The following is a 15,875-nucleotide window of genomic DNA, read 5'->3' on the forward strand; positions in this document are numbered from 1 at the left end:
CTTGTAACAGCTGCATGACAGCTATAACTCCCTGGGCTACTTCCCCATGGCCTCCTCCAAACACCTCTTCATCCTCACCACGGGACCTTCCTCCTGGTGTCTGATAACGCTTGTACTTCGTAGTCATCCAGGAGCACACCCTCTCACTCTCAGCTCCTTGTGCCTCTTGCTCCCAGCTCCTCACATGCACTTCCTCTCCTCTAGCTCCTCCCCCCGACTGGAGTGAGCTCCTTTTTAAACCCAGGTGCACTGATTAGTCTGCCTTGATTGGCAGCAGGTGGTCTAATTAGCCTATCTGCCTTAATTGGTTCTAGCAGGTTCCTGATTACTCTAGTGCAGCCCCTGCTCTGGTCACTCAGGGAACCGAAAACTACTCATCCAGTGACCAGTATATATGCCCTCTACCTGACTCCTGTATCCCACTGGCCTGGGTCTGTCACACTCAGTATGGCTGCCCTTATGTTCTTATGTTTGTGATGGAGGGAGAGGGGGAGAAGGGCTTCAGCAATCACCAGCAGTGGTCAGAAAGGGATTCCCTTCCCCCCAGTGTATTCTTAGAGGGTTGTTTTTTTGTTTATTTTTTACATCTGCTTTCTCTGAAGCATCAGGGATGGCCATGAATGGAGACAGGCCACTAGGTGGGGTGAGCCAGGGTTCTGAGACAGCATCAGCAGCCTCTCTCTCTCAGGTGCTTGGCTGGCTGATTCTTGCTCACACAGTCTCAGGATCTAACAGATCACCAGGAAGAAATTTTCCCCCAGGTCAAAATGGCAGTGACCCTGAGGGTTTTTGTGCTCACCTCCAGTGTCTGAGTATAGGTCACTTGACAGGATTATCTGGGTGTCTCTCATTTAATCATTACCCTGCCATTATGGGGGCCTCTAGCACTGGGTCACCTTGGTCCCTCCTATTCTCTGCCTGTGGTAGTATAGTGTCTCTGGTGGGACTAATTTACTTTGGATTCATTTCTGTTGGGTTTAGTGTGTGGTGCTGGGCGGTGTTGGTGGCCTGTGATATACAGGAGGTCAGACAAGATGATCTAGTGGTTCCTTCTGGCCTTAAACTCTAAGACTAATAAACATAGGAAACAAACAGAAGACACCTATTCAGTTATCATGACTAAGGCTGTGAATCTATCATGAAAGTCACGGCTTCCGTGACCGCCATGAATTTTGCAGTACTGGTGCGGCTGACCCCAGGACCACACCAGCAGCTGGAGAAGCCCCAGGCCAGCCGCTGCTCTGGCAGCCCCAGGCAGCTGGTCCCTCGCACTGCCCTGGAGCAGTGGTCCAGGACTGCCTGGGGGACCCCGGGTTGCCCCCCACAGGGGCAGTCTTCAGGAGCCCCCTCTTCCCAGGAGAGAAGATTTAGTCACAGGTATTTTTAGTAAAAGTCATGGACAGGTCAAGGGGCCGTGACTTTTTGTTTATTGCCCGTAACGTGTCCATGACTTTTACTAAAAATACGCGTAACTAACAGCCTTAATCATGACTCCTTCCCACCCAAATCCTTTTCAGTGCTTCATCTGCTAGTTTGAATCTCTCACATGAACAGACTTCCATTGTTTGCCTCTTTTACTTTCTACATGTTCACTTACCTGCTCCTCTGTGATCTGCATGTAGAGAATGATGTAATATATCAGCTCTGGCAAAGCTTTCTTCACTGTGCTTTTAAATTTGTGATTTTCCAACAAGGCATGTACAAACTCAAATATGCTGAACACTAGGTTTTCAAAGCCCAACACTTCACCTGAACAAAGAAACAAGGGGAAAGTTTCACAACTGACTGTGTCAAATCATGGACCTGTATAAATGACTGGCAAATATTAATATTACAATTTGTTAACAGGTCAGGCAGGATAATCTCTGGTCTCACTCCTGGGGTACTGCTGAGCCAACACTGTTCCACCTTAGGAGAAGCCTGCCGCCCCTTGCATTTCATAGCACCCTCTTGGAATGATTAAGTGGCAACACTGTCCAGTTTAGACAGAAGTCCTGTGTTCTTCATGGCCAAGGAGATAAAAATTACACATATGGCCAGGGATTTTCTAACAGACAAGGAAATGATTGCATTTTTAAAAGAATGTAACTAGTGTCCCTTTAACAATAGCCTTACTCTTTAATGCTAGCTCGAAAATCAAGAACTACAATCCTTTGGTGTAACTCACAGAATGTCATAAACCCCACTCCACCACTACAGTTGCATATAAGCGAACAGTATATACAGAAACAGGAATACAAATTTGTCTAGGTCATTGTTCTGAAATCAGTATTTGTTTAGGTGACTAACAAATTTATTTCAGCATAAGCTTTCGTGATGCATCCGAAGAAGTGAGCTGTAGCTCACGACAGCTTATGCTGAAATAAATGTGTTAGTCTCTAAGGTGCCACAAGTTCTTTCTGCGGATACAGACTAACATGGCTGCTACTCTGAAACTTGTTTAAATGAGTTTCCCTACTCTCTCCCTACAGAGAACAGAAGTGTATCATTACTAGCACTTACCATCAGAATCCACAGGGTCCTCTACCTCTTCTGTATAATTCACTTCTGTTCTTACATAGGTATAGCAAGTAGTTAAGTAAATAAGAGCAACCATTTAGCTTAAACATTACTAGAGGATTGCTTCTATTCAGTAACAGACTCATTCAAATTATTAAGTCTTTATATGATTTCCTAAAGCAAATTAGTTTTCACTTTACAGCAAAAAGCCATCAATCTATTTCAAGTAGAATAATTAAATATGAAATGCATAAAAGAGTAACCTGTATTAATTTTTCCAAGTAGATTTGTTAAAGACAGACAATATAATTATGTTCATTGATAGATTTCAGATGACATCTTTTGATTCGTTTAAAAAATCCACTGAGGACAGTGTGTGGATGAGGGAAAGTATGATCTAAAACTTCATTCTCACTAATGAGATTTTAATACAAATGGAACCACAGGGCAGAAAGTTTGGTTTCTAACTAAAAATTTACACCAGCAAAAAAAAACAAAGAAAAAAGAAAAGAGGAAGTCTAAGAGAAAGATCTAACTTACAAGTCAAATTAAGAGTGATCCACTAGAAAAATATTTTTCAGTGATACTGACTCTCAAAACACCATTCTGTGAAGCTAAAACCTTCTAGCAATTCCTTTTACTCCTTTTAATCCTCTATGCTCCTAAATGTAGCTGTATATACCATCCAATATATAGCAGCAAGATATTAGAAGACAAGATGTTCCGATAGGGGGAAAAGATGTTCCAATATGGTGATTAGCTCATTACTCAATGAGCGGGGAAGACAGTAACAGAAAATGTGGAAATAGTAGAGGTGCTTAATGACTTTGTTTTGGTTTTCACCAAGAAGGTTGGTGGCAATTGGACATCTAAGAGTGAATGCCAGTGAAAATGAGGTAGGATCAGAGCACAAAATATGGAAAGAACAAGTCAAAAATTCCTTTGACTAGTGAGATGCCTTCAAATCTCCAGAGCCTGAAGAAATGCATCCTAGACTGCTCAAAGAGCTGACTGAGGAGATATGAGCCATTAGCAATTATCTCTGAAAAGTCATAGAAGATGGGAGACATTCCAGAAGACAGGAAAAGGGCAAATATAGTGCCCAACTATAAAAAGGAAAATAAGGACAGCCCAGGGAATTACAGACCAGTCAGCTTAACTTCTATACCCGGAAAGATAATGGAGCAAATAATTAAGAAATCAATTTTCAAACACCTAGAAGATAATGAGGTGATAAGTAACAGTCAGCATGGATTTGTCAAGAACAAATCGTGCCAAACCAACCTGATACCCTGTCAAAGAAAGCTCATAAACCTTGTGGATAGGGAAAAAGCAGAAGATGTGGTATATCTTGACTTTAGTAAGGCTTTTGATACTGTCTCACATGACCTTCTCATAAACAAACTAGGGAAATACTACCAAGATGGAGCCACTATAAGGTGGGTGCATAACTGGGCAGAAAATTGTTCTCAGAAAGTAGCTATCAGTGGTTCACAGTTATGCTGGAAGGGCATAATGAGTGGGGAGATCAGTTCTAGGTCTGGTTCTGTTCAGTATCTTCATAAATGATTTGGATAATGGCATAGAGAGTACACGTATGAAGTTTGCAGACGACACCAAGCTGGAAGTGGTTGCAAGTGCTTTGGAGGATAGAATTAAAATTCAAAATGATCTGGATAAACTGGAGAAATGGTCTGAAGTAAATAGGATGAAATTCAATAAGAACAAATGCAAAGTACTCCGCTTAGGAAGGAACAATCAGTTGCACACATACACAACGGGAAATGAATGCCTAGGAAGGAGTACTGTGGAAACTGATCTGGAGATCATAGCGGATCACAAGCTAAATATGAGTCAACAGTGTAATGCTGATGCAAAAAAAGCGAACATCATTTTGGGGTGTATTAGCAGGAGTATTGTAAGCAAGACACGAGAAGTAATTCTTCCACTCTACTCTGCGCTGATTAGGCCTCAACTAGAGTACTGTGTCCAGTTCTGGGCGCCACATTTCAGGAAAGATGTGGACAAATTGAAGAAAGTCCAGAGAAGATCAACAAAAATGATTAAAGGTCTAGAAAACATGACCTGTGAGGGAAGATTGAAAAAACTGGGTTTGTTGAGTCAGGAGAAGAGAAGACTGAGAGGAGACATGATAACCTTTTTCAAGTACATAAAAGGTTGTTACAAGGAGGAGGGAGAAAAATTGTTTTTCTTAACCTCTGAGGATAGGACAAGAAGCAATGGGCTTAAATTGCAGCAAGGCAGGGCTGGTGCAAGGATGTTTCGTGCCCTAGGTGAAACTTCCACCTTGTGCCCCCACGCCCTGGCCCTGAGGTGCCCCTGCCCCCCCGAGGCACTCGCCTTGTGGCGGATCCCCATCCTCCACCCTGAGGCACCCCCAGCTCACTCCCGTTCCGAGCATGCTGTGGCTGCTTCACTTCTCCCGCCTCCCAGGCTTGTGGCACCTAAGCTGATTGGCGCCGCAAGCCTGGGAGGCAGGAGAAGTGAAGCAGCCACGGTATGCCCTGGGAGGAGGCAGGGCAGGAGTGAGGAGTTCCCCTGCGTGCCGCCCCCTCCCTTACTGCAGGCGGCCCTCCCCGCGCTCTCCAGCCTCCGCTCCCTCTGCCTAAATGCCGGTGGCGACCGGGGCGGCCAAAGATCCAGCCGCCACGGTCATTGCCAAAGAAAATGGCGCCCCCCAAATTCCAGCGCCCTAGGTGACCGCCTAGGTCGCCTAAATGGTTGCACCGGCCCTGCAGCAAGGGTGGTTCAGGTTGGACATTAGGAAAAACTTCCTAACAGTTAGGGTGGTTAAGCACTGAAATAAATTGCCTAGGGAGGTTGTGGAATCCCCATCACTGGGCATTTTTAAGAGCAGGTTGGACAAACACCTGTCAGGGATGTATAGATAATACTTAGTTCTGCCTTGAGTGCAGGGGACTGGACTAGAGGATTCTTCAAGGTCCCTTCCAGTTCTATGATTCTATGACAAAAGAAGAGAAAGACCATGCCTGGGCTATTGATATAAAGTGGGCTGGAACTCTGCAATCTCTAGAAGAACCATAGCCTCTCCAGTCAAAAGGGCAAGTGTGGAATTCCTTCACTCATGTCTTTAACTACTACTGAAATATGGTGTCCAGTTCTGATGATCATACTTTAAAAAAAAAAAATGGTACTGAAATATGGGTTCAGAGAAGAGCTACAAGAAGGTTTCATGGTCTGGAAAACCTGCTTTACTAAAGAAGTTTAATCTGTATAGTTTATCCAAAAGAAGATTAAGATGTCATGTAACTACAGGGAAAAGCTATCAGATAGAGCAGGGGTGGCCAACCTGAGCCCTGAGAAGGAGCAATAATTTACCAATGTATACTGCCAAAGAGCCACAGTAATACATCAGCAGCCCCCCATCAGCTACCCTCCTCCACCCCGCTACCAGCACCCCTGCCCACTGGCAGCCCCGGCAATCAGCACCTTCCCCTCCCCGCACTAACTGATCAGTTGTTTTGTGGCATGCAGGAGGCTCGGGGGGGAGGGTGGGAGCAAGGGCATGGCAGCCTCAAGGCAGGTGGTGGGAAGGGGTGGAGTGGGGGCAAGGCCTGTGACAGAGCCAGGGGTTGAGCACATTGGAAAGTTGGTGCCTATATAAGGAGTCACATATTAACTTCTGAAGAGCTGCATGTGGCTCCGGAGCCACAGGTTGGCCACTCCTGACATAGAGGACTCCTTAATCTATCAGACAAAAGCATAGCAAGATGTAACTGCTGAAGTCAGAAAAATTCAAATGGGGAATAAGATGCATCTTTAACAGTGAGTGTAGCCAGCCACTGTACAAAGATATGTACCAAGATCTTGCCAGCAAGTTAAAGTTTGGACTGGATGAATGGACTATAAAGTGGACAGAAAGCTGGCTAGATTGTCGGGCTCAATGGGTAGTGATCAACAGCTCAATGTCTAGTTGGCAGCCGGTATCAAGCAGAGTACCGCAGGGGTCAGATCTTTATTAATGATCTGGATGACGGGATGGATTGCACCCTCTGAAAGTTCACAGATGACACTAAGCTGAGTGGAGAAGCAGATATGCTGGAGGGTAGGGATAGGGTCCAGAGTGACGTAGACAAATTGGAAGATTCGACCAAAAGAAATCTGAGGAGGTTCAACAAGGACAAGTGCAGAGTCCTGCACGTAGGACGGAAGAATCCCATGCACCGCTATAGGCTGGGGACAGACTGGCTAAGCAGCAGTTCTGCAGAAAAGGACCTAGGGACTACAGTGGACGAGAAGCTGGATATGAGTAAGCAGTGTGTCCTCGTTGCCAAGAAGGATAACAGCATATTGGGCTGCATTAGTAGGCGCATTGCCAGCAGACTGAGGGAAGTGATTATTCTCCTATATGATCAGGGGGCTGGGGCACATGACTTACGAGAAGAGGCTGAGGGAACTGGGATTGTTTAGTCTGCAAAAGAGAAGAGTGTGGGGGGATTGGATAGCAGCCTTCAACTACCTGAAGGGGGGGTCCAAAGAAGATGGAACTCAGCTGTTCTCAGTGGTGGCAGATGACAGAACAAGAAGCAATGGTCTCAAGTTGTAGTGAGGGTGGTCTAGGTTGGATATTAGGAAACACTATTTCACTAGGAGGGTGTGAAGCACCGGACTGGGTTACCAGACCAGGCAGTGTGGCCGCAGCATGTTCCAGCGGGTTGGTACAGGTGGCACGGCCACAGCATGCTCCAGCGGGCTGGGCGGTGCAGCCACAGCTTGCTCTGGGGGGCTGGGCTGAGCGGCACAGCTGCAGCCTGCCAGTCCCGGAGCTGCAGCTGCTTCGGAGGCTGGGGGGAGGAGCAGCAAGGCCGGAAGCGGAGAGACTCTGGCCCTGCCTCTTTCCTTCTGGCTCTGCTCGCTGTACTGCCTCTCTTTGCTCCCTCTGTTGGGGGAGAGGCTGTGTCCCACCTCTCCCTCGCTATACCCATTCATAAGTCGACCCCCTTCTCTGGTGCTTCCCTTTTTTACTAAAAAAATTCAGCTTATGAACAAGTATATACAGTACATATCTGTCTGGTGATGTTCTCCTCCTAATACAGTATGGCAAGAAAATCCTCCAAATATTAATGATCAGCCTGTTGAACTGGAGATATTTATGACATCATTGGGAGGTGAACTATCTGCTTCAATTACCTTTGGTAAATGAAATAACCAAACAATCATTCATTTTCTGATATAGCTGTAAAACTAATCTGAAAAGTTTTCAAAATAAATCACTGTTTAAAAATGTATAGTGTGTACCTTCTAAAAACGAAACCTACATCTATCTCTGAGTTGTGAAGAATATGTATTAAAGTTATAACAACCAACAAGAATGCACTTTTATGTAGAAAACCATGACTACATCGAGTCTTCCTGACTAGTGATTTAAATCATGATTTAAATCAAAATTACCCTGCCACAGACTTCCCATGACTCTTCAGGCTTGTTTACACACACCCAGAATTCACACTACTGGGGTGTGATTTGAGGGCACACCAGTGCATTGTGCTTTAAATCCTCATGTGGTACCTGCTGATGTAGTTGTGCTTGAAACAGAAGTACATCAATGCACATGAAGAAACATTTAGTACACACCAGCAGGGTCCACACAGGGGAGATAGAGTGCAATACTCTACAAAACATAGCCCCATAGTGCAAACTGAGGCCATGTAGACAAGCCTTTTTTTTTTTTTTTTAATTAGAATGACCATAATCGACTTGTCACGGTCCCCTCCTCATTCCTACATGAAGGCAGGTCCAGTCCCAGTGAACAACATTAGTATGAATTTCAAGACCAACCAGGTCTGCTGAACAGCAATCCAGCAAAACTGGTACGAGACAAGTGGCAAGATGTTAGATCAGGCACACCTTATGAAATTACTTTGACACCCTGGCTCTAGAAGAAATGCTCTAGTTTAACCACAGGTTAACAGGCAAGATGCAGGAATTACTGAGTGAAATTCTTGGATTATTGATCACAATGGTCCATTTTGGTTTTAAACATTTATGAATTAGTTGGTAAGACAGTAAGAGCAGTAAGTTATCTGAGGTTTACATAACTAATTGCTTCTTTTGTTTCCTGTCTATCATGGTAAACCGATTGCTATTCAATTTGCCTACAGCTATGTACAAGATCTGTGTACAAGATCTGTGTACAATTGCCTTCTTCTTATGAGACGCCTCAAGAGCTCTTTTATTCTCTTTTAAACCACACACCACAAAGAAAAAGGATATAAGGCTGCACTTTCTGTAAGTGTATTCCAAACAATTGGCAGGATCTGCTGCATGGAGGAAACCATGTGTTTAGGATAGTTCTTCACTAGGGCTGTCACGGCCTGGAAAACGAAAACATCAAGGGAACAATTCATTGATAAATTCATTCAGTATATCAGATTAAAGAAGTTAGAACAAGTCACCTTGGCAAAATACTTTCCTCAATCTGAGAAATATTGTGCTCACATTTGCTCTTTTGCAAGGACTGAAAGGCTCAGAGGAGAATAGGATACGAATATGATTTTAATAGTATGCTAGTGCTGAGATACTGTGGTAAATAAGCACTATAAAAAGCCATTTGATGCAGACAGATTAAAAAATTATCACATTTAGATCACTATTTTAAACATGGTTCAGGCCACTGGTTACCCTCTGATGGCTTTTCCATCAACTACCATTGCTAATTCTGCATCCTTGTTGTCAGTGTCAGAGATACAGGGTAACAGGTGTCAGAACGTGAACTCCTCTGATACCCACAGAGATTGGTCCTCTTTAGGTCTGTAGCAAAGGATAAAACTTACCAAGTATATTCAGGATGTAGAAGTGAAATAAAAACATTAATTAATGTTGTAATACTGGGCCTACGTGCCTCAGACCAGCAACATATTAACTTATCCAAACAAGGCCTCTGATCTAAAGATTAGTTAGCTTCTCACATCAGCCTATGTGTGACTACATCACAAGAAAAGACAGTCACATGAACAGATGTATTAACTGCTGATATTTAGGAAATATATACAGCAATGTACCAGTTAAAGTATTTTGGAGATTTTTGCAAATACAGTAGAACTTGTTTATTCAGTCTAATTGGGACCAAGGCCAGATCAAATAATCAAAAGTGGAGTCCTGGGTGTTCAGTAAATGCAGAAAGCCAGTTAAGGGAGGGTCAAATAAACAGGGTTCTGCTGTATGGGCATCAAGTTATGGTGACTGATTAATTTAAACTGTAATGAGCATAAGGGGAACTAACAAGTTAACCTATGAAAAACAGGGCACCTCAAATATAGTGAAGTGTGGAAGTTCAAATAGGGAAATGGGGTTGAAACCTCCACATTTTATATATACATATATATATATACACACACACACACACACACACACACACACACACACACACACACAAATAAAAACCCCAGTGGGCATCAGCGTAACATCTTTAAAAACTGTATCCCAGCCTGCGTGCCTTGGAAATCCCACAATGAAATCCACTGGTGAGTGTAACAATGAAGATAAGGGGGAAGGCTTCCCAGCAGGAAATGTGAGTGACCACAATCATAGGGCTAAACACTCTGCACTCACTCACTCTATCTGCTCTTGTATTTCAGTGTTTGTGGGAGTGTTTAGCTATTTAGTGGATTTGTTAAAAAGGGAACTTGTGGTAAATTGCAAATTTTCTCATCTATTCCTCAGGTCTCTCATTCTAATGACACTGATAATAATTTTCCTGATGCTATAACTGCTCAGGAGACCAAAACCTTACTGACCACTGAAGACTAAGATTAATCAATACATAAACTTTGTAATGTTTCCTCAGTTAGGCCAGAGGTCAAGGATGAAGCATTACGAAGTTTGTATTACCTATGTCTAGGTTCCATTACTAAGTTCGTAAATCCACCATGTTCCATTAGTGCAAATCACTTAAACATCAAAGTAGCTTCTGGTCAAGTTTGTATCTCTCCCTGTCTGGTCCATGTCTCTGCCTGTAACCAGTCCCCTGGGAGTGACATCCTCCACTCTTTAGTGTGCCAAGATCCACACAGTTCCCCAGGACAGGCCTGCATCCTCCAAGACTCTGAAATTGTGACTTTGGACACTGTCAATCCCACTCTCTCTCCATGGCTCTCTGGACTGAATTCAGCCAAGCCAGACCCCTATGGGAGAGCTGTCCTTTACGCCTTCAGTGTGCAATGCTCCCTGTAAGTATTTGCAGTGACACCAAGCAGCATTTTCAAAACAAGGCAACAATACATTAGCCACCTGGAAAACAGAATCTGAAAGTCCTCAGGTTAGCAAAGAAAGGCAACAGTTAAGGCAGTTCAAACTGGACACCACTAAGTAGAACCTACAGTAAAACCTTAGAGTTACGAACACCATAACTGAACAAAAATTATGGTCATTCTTTCAAAAGTTTACAACTGAACAATGACTTAATACAGCTTTGAAACTTCACTATGCAGAAGAAAAATGCTGCTTTCCCTTTATCATGTTTAACACAGTATTATACTGTACCTACCTTTTTTTTCCCCCATCTCTGCTGCTGCCTGATTGTGTACTTCTGGTTCAAATCATGTGTGTGGTTGACTGGGCAGTTCGTAACTCTGCTGTCCATAACTCTGAGGTTCTACTCTATACAATTGTAGAAGCCATCTTGGCACACTCAGGCCTGGTCTACACTATGAGTTTATATCAAATTTAGCAGCGTTTAAACCGAATTAACCCTGCACTCGTCCACACAACGAAGCCCTTTATATCGATATAAAGGGCTCTTAATACCGATATCTGTACTCCTCCTCGATGAGGGGAGTAGCGCCAAAATCAGTACTGCCATTTCGGATTAGGGTTAGTGTGGCTGCAATTTGATGGTATTGGCCTCCGGGAGCTATCCCCCAGTGCACCATTGTGACCACTCTGGATAGCAATCTGGACTCGGATGCACTGGCCAGGTAGATAGGAAAAGCCCCGTGAACTTTTGAATTTCATTTCCTGTTTGCCAGCATGGAGGGCTGATCAGCACAGGTGACCACGCAGAGCTCATCAGCACAGGTAACAATGCAGTCCTGAGAATCAAAAAAGAGCTCCAGCATGGACCGCACGGGAGGTACTGGATCTGACTGCAATATGGGGAGAGGATTCCATGCTAACAGAACTCCGTTCCAAAAGACGAAATGAAAAAACATTTGAAAAAATTTCCAAGGCCATGATGGAAAGAGGCCACACCAGGGACTCAGTACTGTGCCACGTGAAAGTTAAGGAGCTCAGACAAGCCTCCAGAAAACCAAAGAAGCAAACGGAAGGTCCGAGGCTGGGCCACAAACATGCAGCTTCTACGCTGAGCTGCATGCAATTCTATGGGAATCTGCCACCACTACCCCACCCCTGTCCGTGGATTCCGAGGTGAGGGTAATCTCAGCCATGCCTGAAGATTCTGCGGATGGGGAAGAGGAGGAGGAGGAAGAGAAGGATGAGCTTGAAGAGAGCACACAGCACTCCATTCCCCCCAACAGCCAGGAGATTTTTCTCAGCCTGACGGAATTGCCCTCCCAGCCCTCCCAAGGCATTATCCCAGACCATGAAGCCCTGGAAGGGACGTCTGGTGAGTGTACCTTTGTAAATATAAAACATGGTTTAAAAGCAAGTGTTTTTTAATGATTAATTTTCCCTGAGGACTTGGGATGCATTCGTGGCAAGTACAGTTACTGGAAAAGTCTGTTAACATGTCTGGGGATGGAGCGGAAATCCTCCAGGGACATCTCCATGAAGCTCTCCTGGAGGTACTCCAAAAGCCTTTGCAGAAGGTTTCTGGGCAAGGCAGCCTTGTTCCGTCCACCATGGTAGGACACTTGACCACATCATGCATGTAGCAAGTAATCTGGTATCACTGCATGACAAAGCCTAGCAGCGTATGGTCCCAGTGTTTGCTGGCATTCAAGCAACATTCATTCTTTATCTCGCTGTGTTATCCTCAGGAGAGTGATATCGTTCATGGTAACCTGGTTGAAATACGGGAATTTAATTAAGGGGACAGAGATGGCCATTCCTACTGGGCTGTTTGCCCATGGCTGAAAAGAAATCCTTCCCTGCAGTTAGCCAAGCGGGGGGCGTGGGAGGGTGATTGGCGCTGGGCTTTTTCGCGTTTGGCTAGCAGGGATCTTCCCTTCTACCAGCCACGCGGGGGGGGTGGGGGGGATGGCTAGCAGGGATCTTCCATGATACCAGCCACGCGGTGGGGGGAGGGCTAAAGCGATCATCCCAGAGAATTGGATGCCGGGGGGGGGGGGGTGGTTTCTGTTGCTGCACGTTAACAGGAAAGAAGCAGCACTCAAGGGGCTTTGCTTGGTATTTGGGAAAGGAGGGCGCTGAAATATGAAGGCTGCAGAACCTGAAAGACAATGGCTTACCATGGCCATATGCAAGTCGAATTCTGCTGCCCAGACCTGCGTCTGTGATCTCTAACACCAAAGCTGCAGGCACTCAATATTAAGATGCAAAATGCAACCTTGTACTGAAATCACATGTGCTATGTAAGGTGAATAGTGTTGGTTCACCGTGAAAGAGTATAACCATTGTTCTGTAAAATATATCTTTTAAAATACTTCTCTTCCTTTTTCCCTCCCTCCTGCAGCTGCAAATTTTTCAAGCCTCCCTCCTCCATCCCAAAGGCAACCTCAGATAAGGCGGCGAACAAAAAAAGACAGGAGATGAAATGTTCTTGGAAATCATGGAAGTGACCTGCAATGAAAGAGCTCATCTGAATGAGGGGCAAGACGTGGTATCAAAGTACAGGAAAGATGCCAGTGACCGTGAGGGGAAGAGAGACGAATGTGAGGGGAGGAGGGACGAACGTGAGGAGCTGTGGCGGCAGGAAGATGAGCGGTGGCAGGATGCAACGCTGGGGCTGCTGCGTGATCAAACTGACATGTTACAGCGTCTGGTGTAGCTTCAGAAACGGCAGCAGGATCACAGAGTGCTGCTACAGCCCCTGTATAACTACCCTCCCCACTCATCATGTTCCATAGCCTCCTCACCCAGACATATAAGAATGCGTGGGGGGGAGGCTCTGTGCACCCACCCACTCCACCCCAGTGGACAGCCCAACCAAAAGGCTGTCATTATTTTGAACATTTTTAGTGGTCTTTTCCTTCTCTCCTATCCTCCTCCCAAACCGCACCTGGGGTACCTTGTCATTCTCTTCCTCTTTTTATAATTAATAAATAAAGAATACATGATTTTTAAACAAGAGTGACTATTTCCTTAGAAAGCAAGCTGTAATCGAAGAGGGAGGGTGGGTTGCTTGCAGGGAATGAATCAATCAAGGGCGGGGGGGGGGTTCATCAAGGAGAAACAAACAACAGCCACACCGTACCCTGGCCAGTGATGAAACTGGTTTTCAAAGCTTCTCTGATGCACACCGCTTCCTGGTGTGCTCTTCTAATTGCCCTGGTGTCTGGCTGCACATAATCAGTGGCCAGCTGATTTGCCTCCGCCTCCCACCCTGCCATAAAGGTCTCCCCCTTACTCTCACAGAGATTGTGAAGCACACAGCAAGCAGCAATAACAATGGGGATGTTGGTTTGGCTGAGGTCTGAGCGAGTCAGTAATGTGCACCAGCGTCCCTTTAAACGTCCAAATGCACATTCTACCACCATTCTGCACTTGCTCAGCCTGTAGTTGAACAGCTCCTGACTACTGTCCAGGCTGCCTGTATATGGCTTCATGAGCCATGGCATCGAGGGGTAGCCTGGTTCCCCCAGGATAACTATAGGCGTTTCAACATCCCAACTGTTATTTTCTGGTCTGGGAAGTAATTCCCTTGCTGCAGTCGTTTAAACAGAGTAGCGTTCCTGAAGAGGCGAGCATCATGAACCCTTCCCGGCCATCCCACGTGGATGTTGGTGAAATGTCCCTTGTGATCCACTAGTGCTTGCAGCACCACTGAAAAGTACCCCTTGTGGTTTACGTACTGGGTGCCCTGCTGCTCCGGTGCCAAGATAGATGGAACCCATATCCCTATCACCCCACCACAGTTAGGGAATCCCATTCCAGCAAAGCCATCCACTATGACCCGTACATTTCCCAGAGTCACAACCTTTCACTGCAGCAGCTTAGTGATTGCTTTGGCTACTTGCATCACAGCAGCCCCCACAGTACATTTGCCCACTCCAACTCGATTCGCGACTGACCGGTAGCTGTCTGGCGTTGCAAGCTTCCAGAGGACTTATGCCACTCACTTCTCAACTGTGAGGGCTGCTCTCATCTTGGTATTCTGGCATTTCAGGGCAGGGGAAAGCAAAGCAAAGTTCCATTAAAGTGCCCTTACACATGCAAAAGTTTCGCAGCCGCTGGGAATTGTCCCACACCTGCAACACTATGCAGTCCCACCAGTCTGTGCTTGTTTCCTGGGCCCAAAATCGGCATTCAATGGCTAGAACCTGCTCCATTACCAGCATGATCTCCAATGCGCCAGGGCCCGCAGTTTGAGAGAATTCTGTGTTCATGTCCTCATCACTCTCATTGCCGCCTCCTCCTCGACTGGTTTTGCAGGTCCTGGTTCAGCACAGACTGAACGAGAATGAACGAGGTGTTTAAAACGTCCATGCTTGCTGTCTTGAGCTGAGCAGGCTCCATGCTTGCCGTGGTATGGCATCTGCACAGTTCACCCAGGAAAAAAGGCGCAAAACGGTTGTCTGCCGCTGCTTTCATGGAGAGAGGGGTGAGGCTGTACCCAGAATCACCAGCGACAATTTTTTTGCCCCATCAGTCACTGGGATCTCAACCCAGAATTCCAATGGGCGGGGGAGACTGCGGAAACTATGGGATAGCTACTCACAGTGCAACGCTCCGGAAATCGACGCTAGCCTCAGTACATGGACGGACACGGCCGAATTAGTGTGCTTAGTGTGGCCGTGTGCACTTGACTTTACACAATCTGTTTAAAAAAACGGTTTCTGTAAAATTGGTATAATCCTGTAGTGTAGACGTACTCACATTCTCTCTCTCTCTCTGTCTTCTATCCCAGTGTGCGAGTGTTGTACCTGTGCGCTCCACTCTTAACAGACCCACTTGACACCCTATTGTTCTCCTGCTCTGCTCTTTGGCTTCTGCTCTGCCTCTCTGCAAAGGGGTGGGGAGGGGGATCTCCTTCCTCTTACTCAGAGGTGGGCAAACTACAGCCTGTTGGCCAGATGTGGCCCACGGGACCCTCCTGCCTGGCCCCTGAGCTCCTGGCCCGGGAGGCTAGCCCCCAGCCCCGCCCCGCTGTCCTCCCTCCCCTGCAGCTTTAGCTCACGGCGGCGAAATGCTCTGGGCAGCGGGGCAGTGAGCTCTTGCTAGGCAACGCAGCTGCAGAGCCACGGTCTGACAGG

General features: G+C 45.9%; 1 protein-coding gene across 3 annotated transcripts in view; it reads right to left on the minus strand.

The window, feature by feature from the left end:
* The window catches only part of IPO9 (importin 9), a 178,625-nt gene that overhangs the window by 107,392 nt on the left and 55,358 nt on the right, over positions 1-15,875 (minus strand). For all 3 annotated transcript variants that reach the window (XM_030561056.1, XM_030561057.1, XM_030561058.1), the window contains 3 exons: positions 8,755-8,855; positions 2,503-2,561; positions 1,598-1,749 (listed from right to left, as the gene is read on the minus strand). In XM_030561056.1, the coding sequence (XP_030416916.1) occupies positions 1,598-1,749; positions 2,503-2,561; positions 8,755-8,855 (312 nt within the window). The remainder of the gene's footprint in view (positions 1-1,597; positions 1,750-2,502; positions 2,562-8,754; positions 8,856-15,875) is intronic.

The sequence above is a fragment of the Gopherus evgoodei genome, chromosome 4 (genome assembly GCF_007399415.2).
Source record: "Gopherus evgoodei ecotype Sinaloan lineage chromosome 4, rGopEvg1_v1.p, whole genome shotgun sequence".
NCBI lineage: Eukaryota > Metazoa > Chordata > Testudines > Testudinidae > Gopherus > Gopherus evgoodei.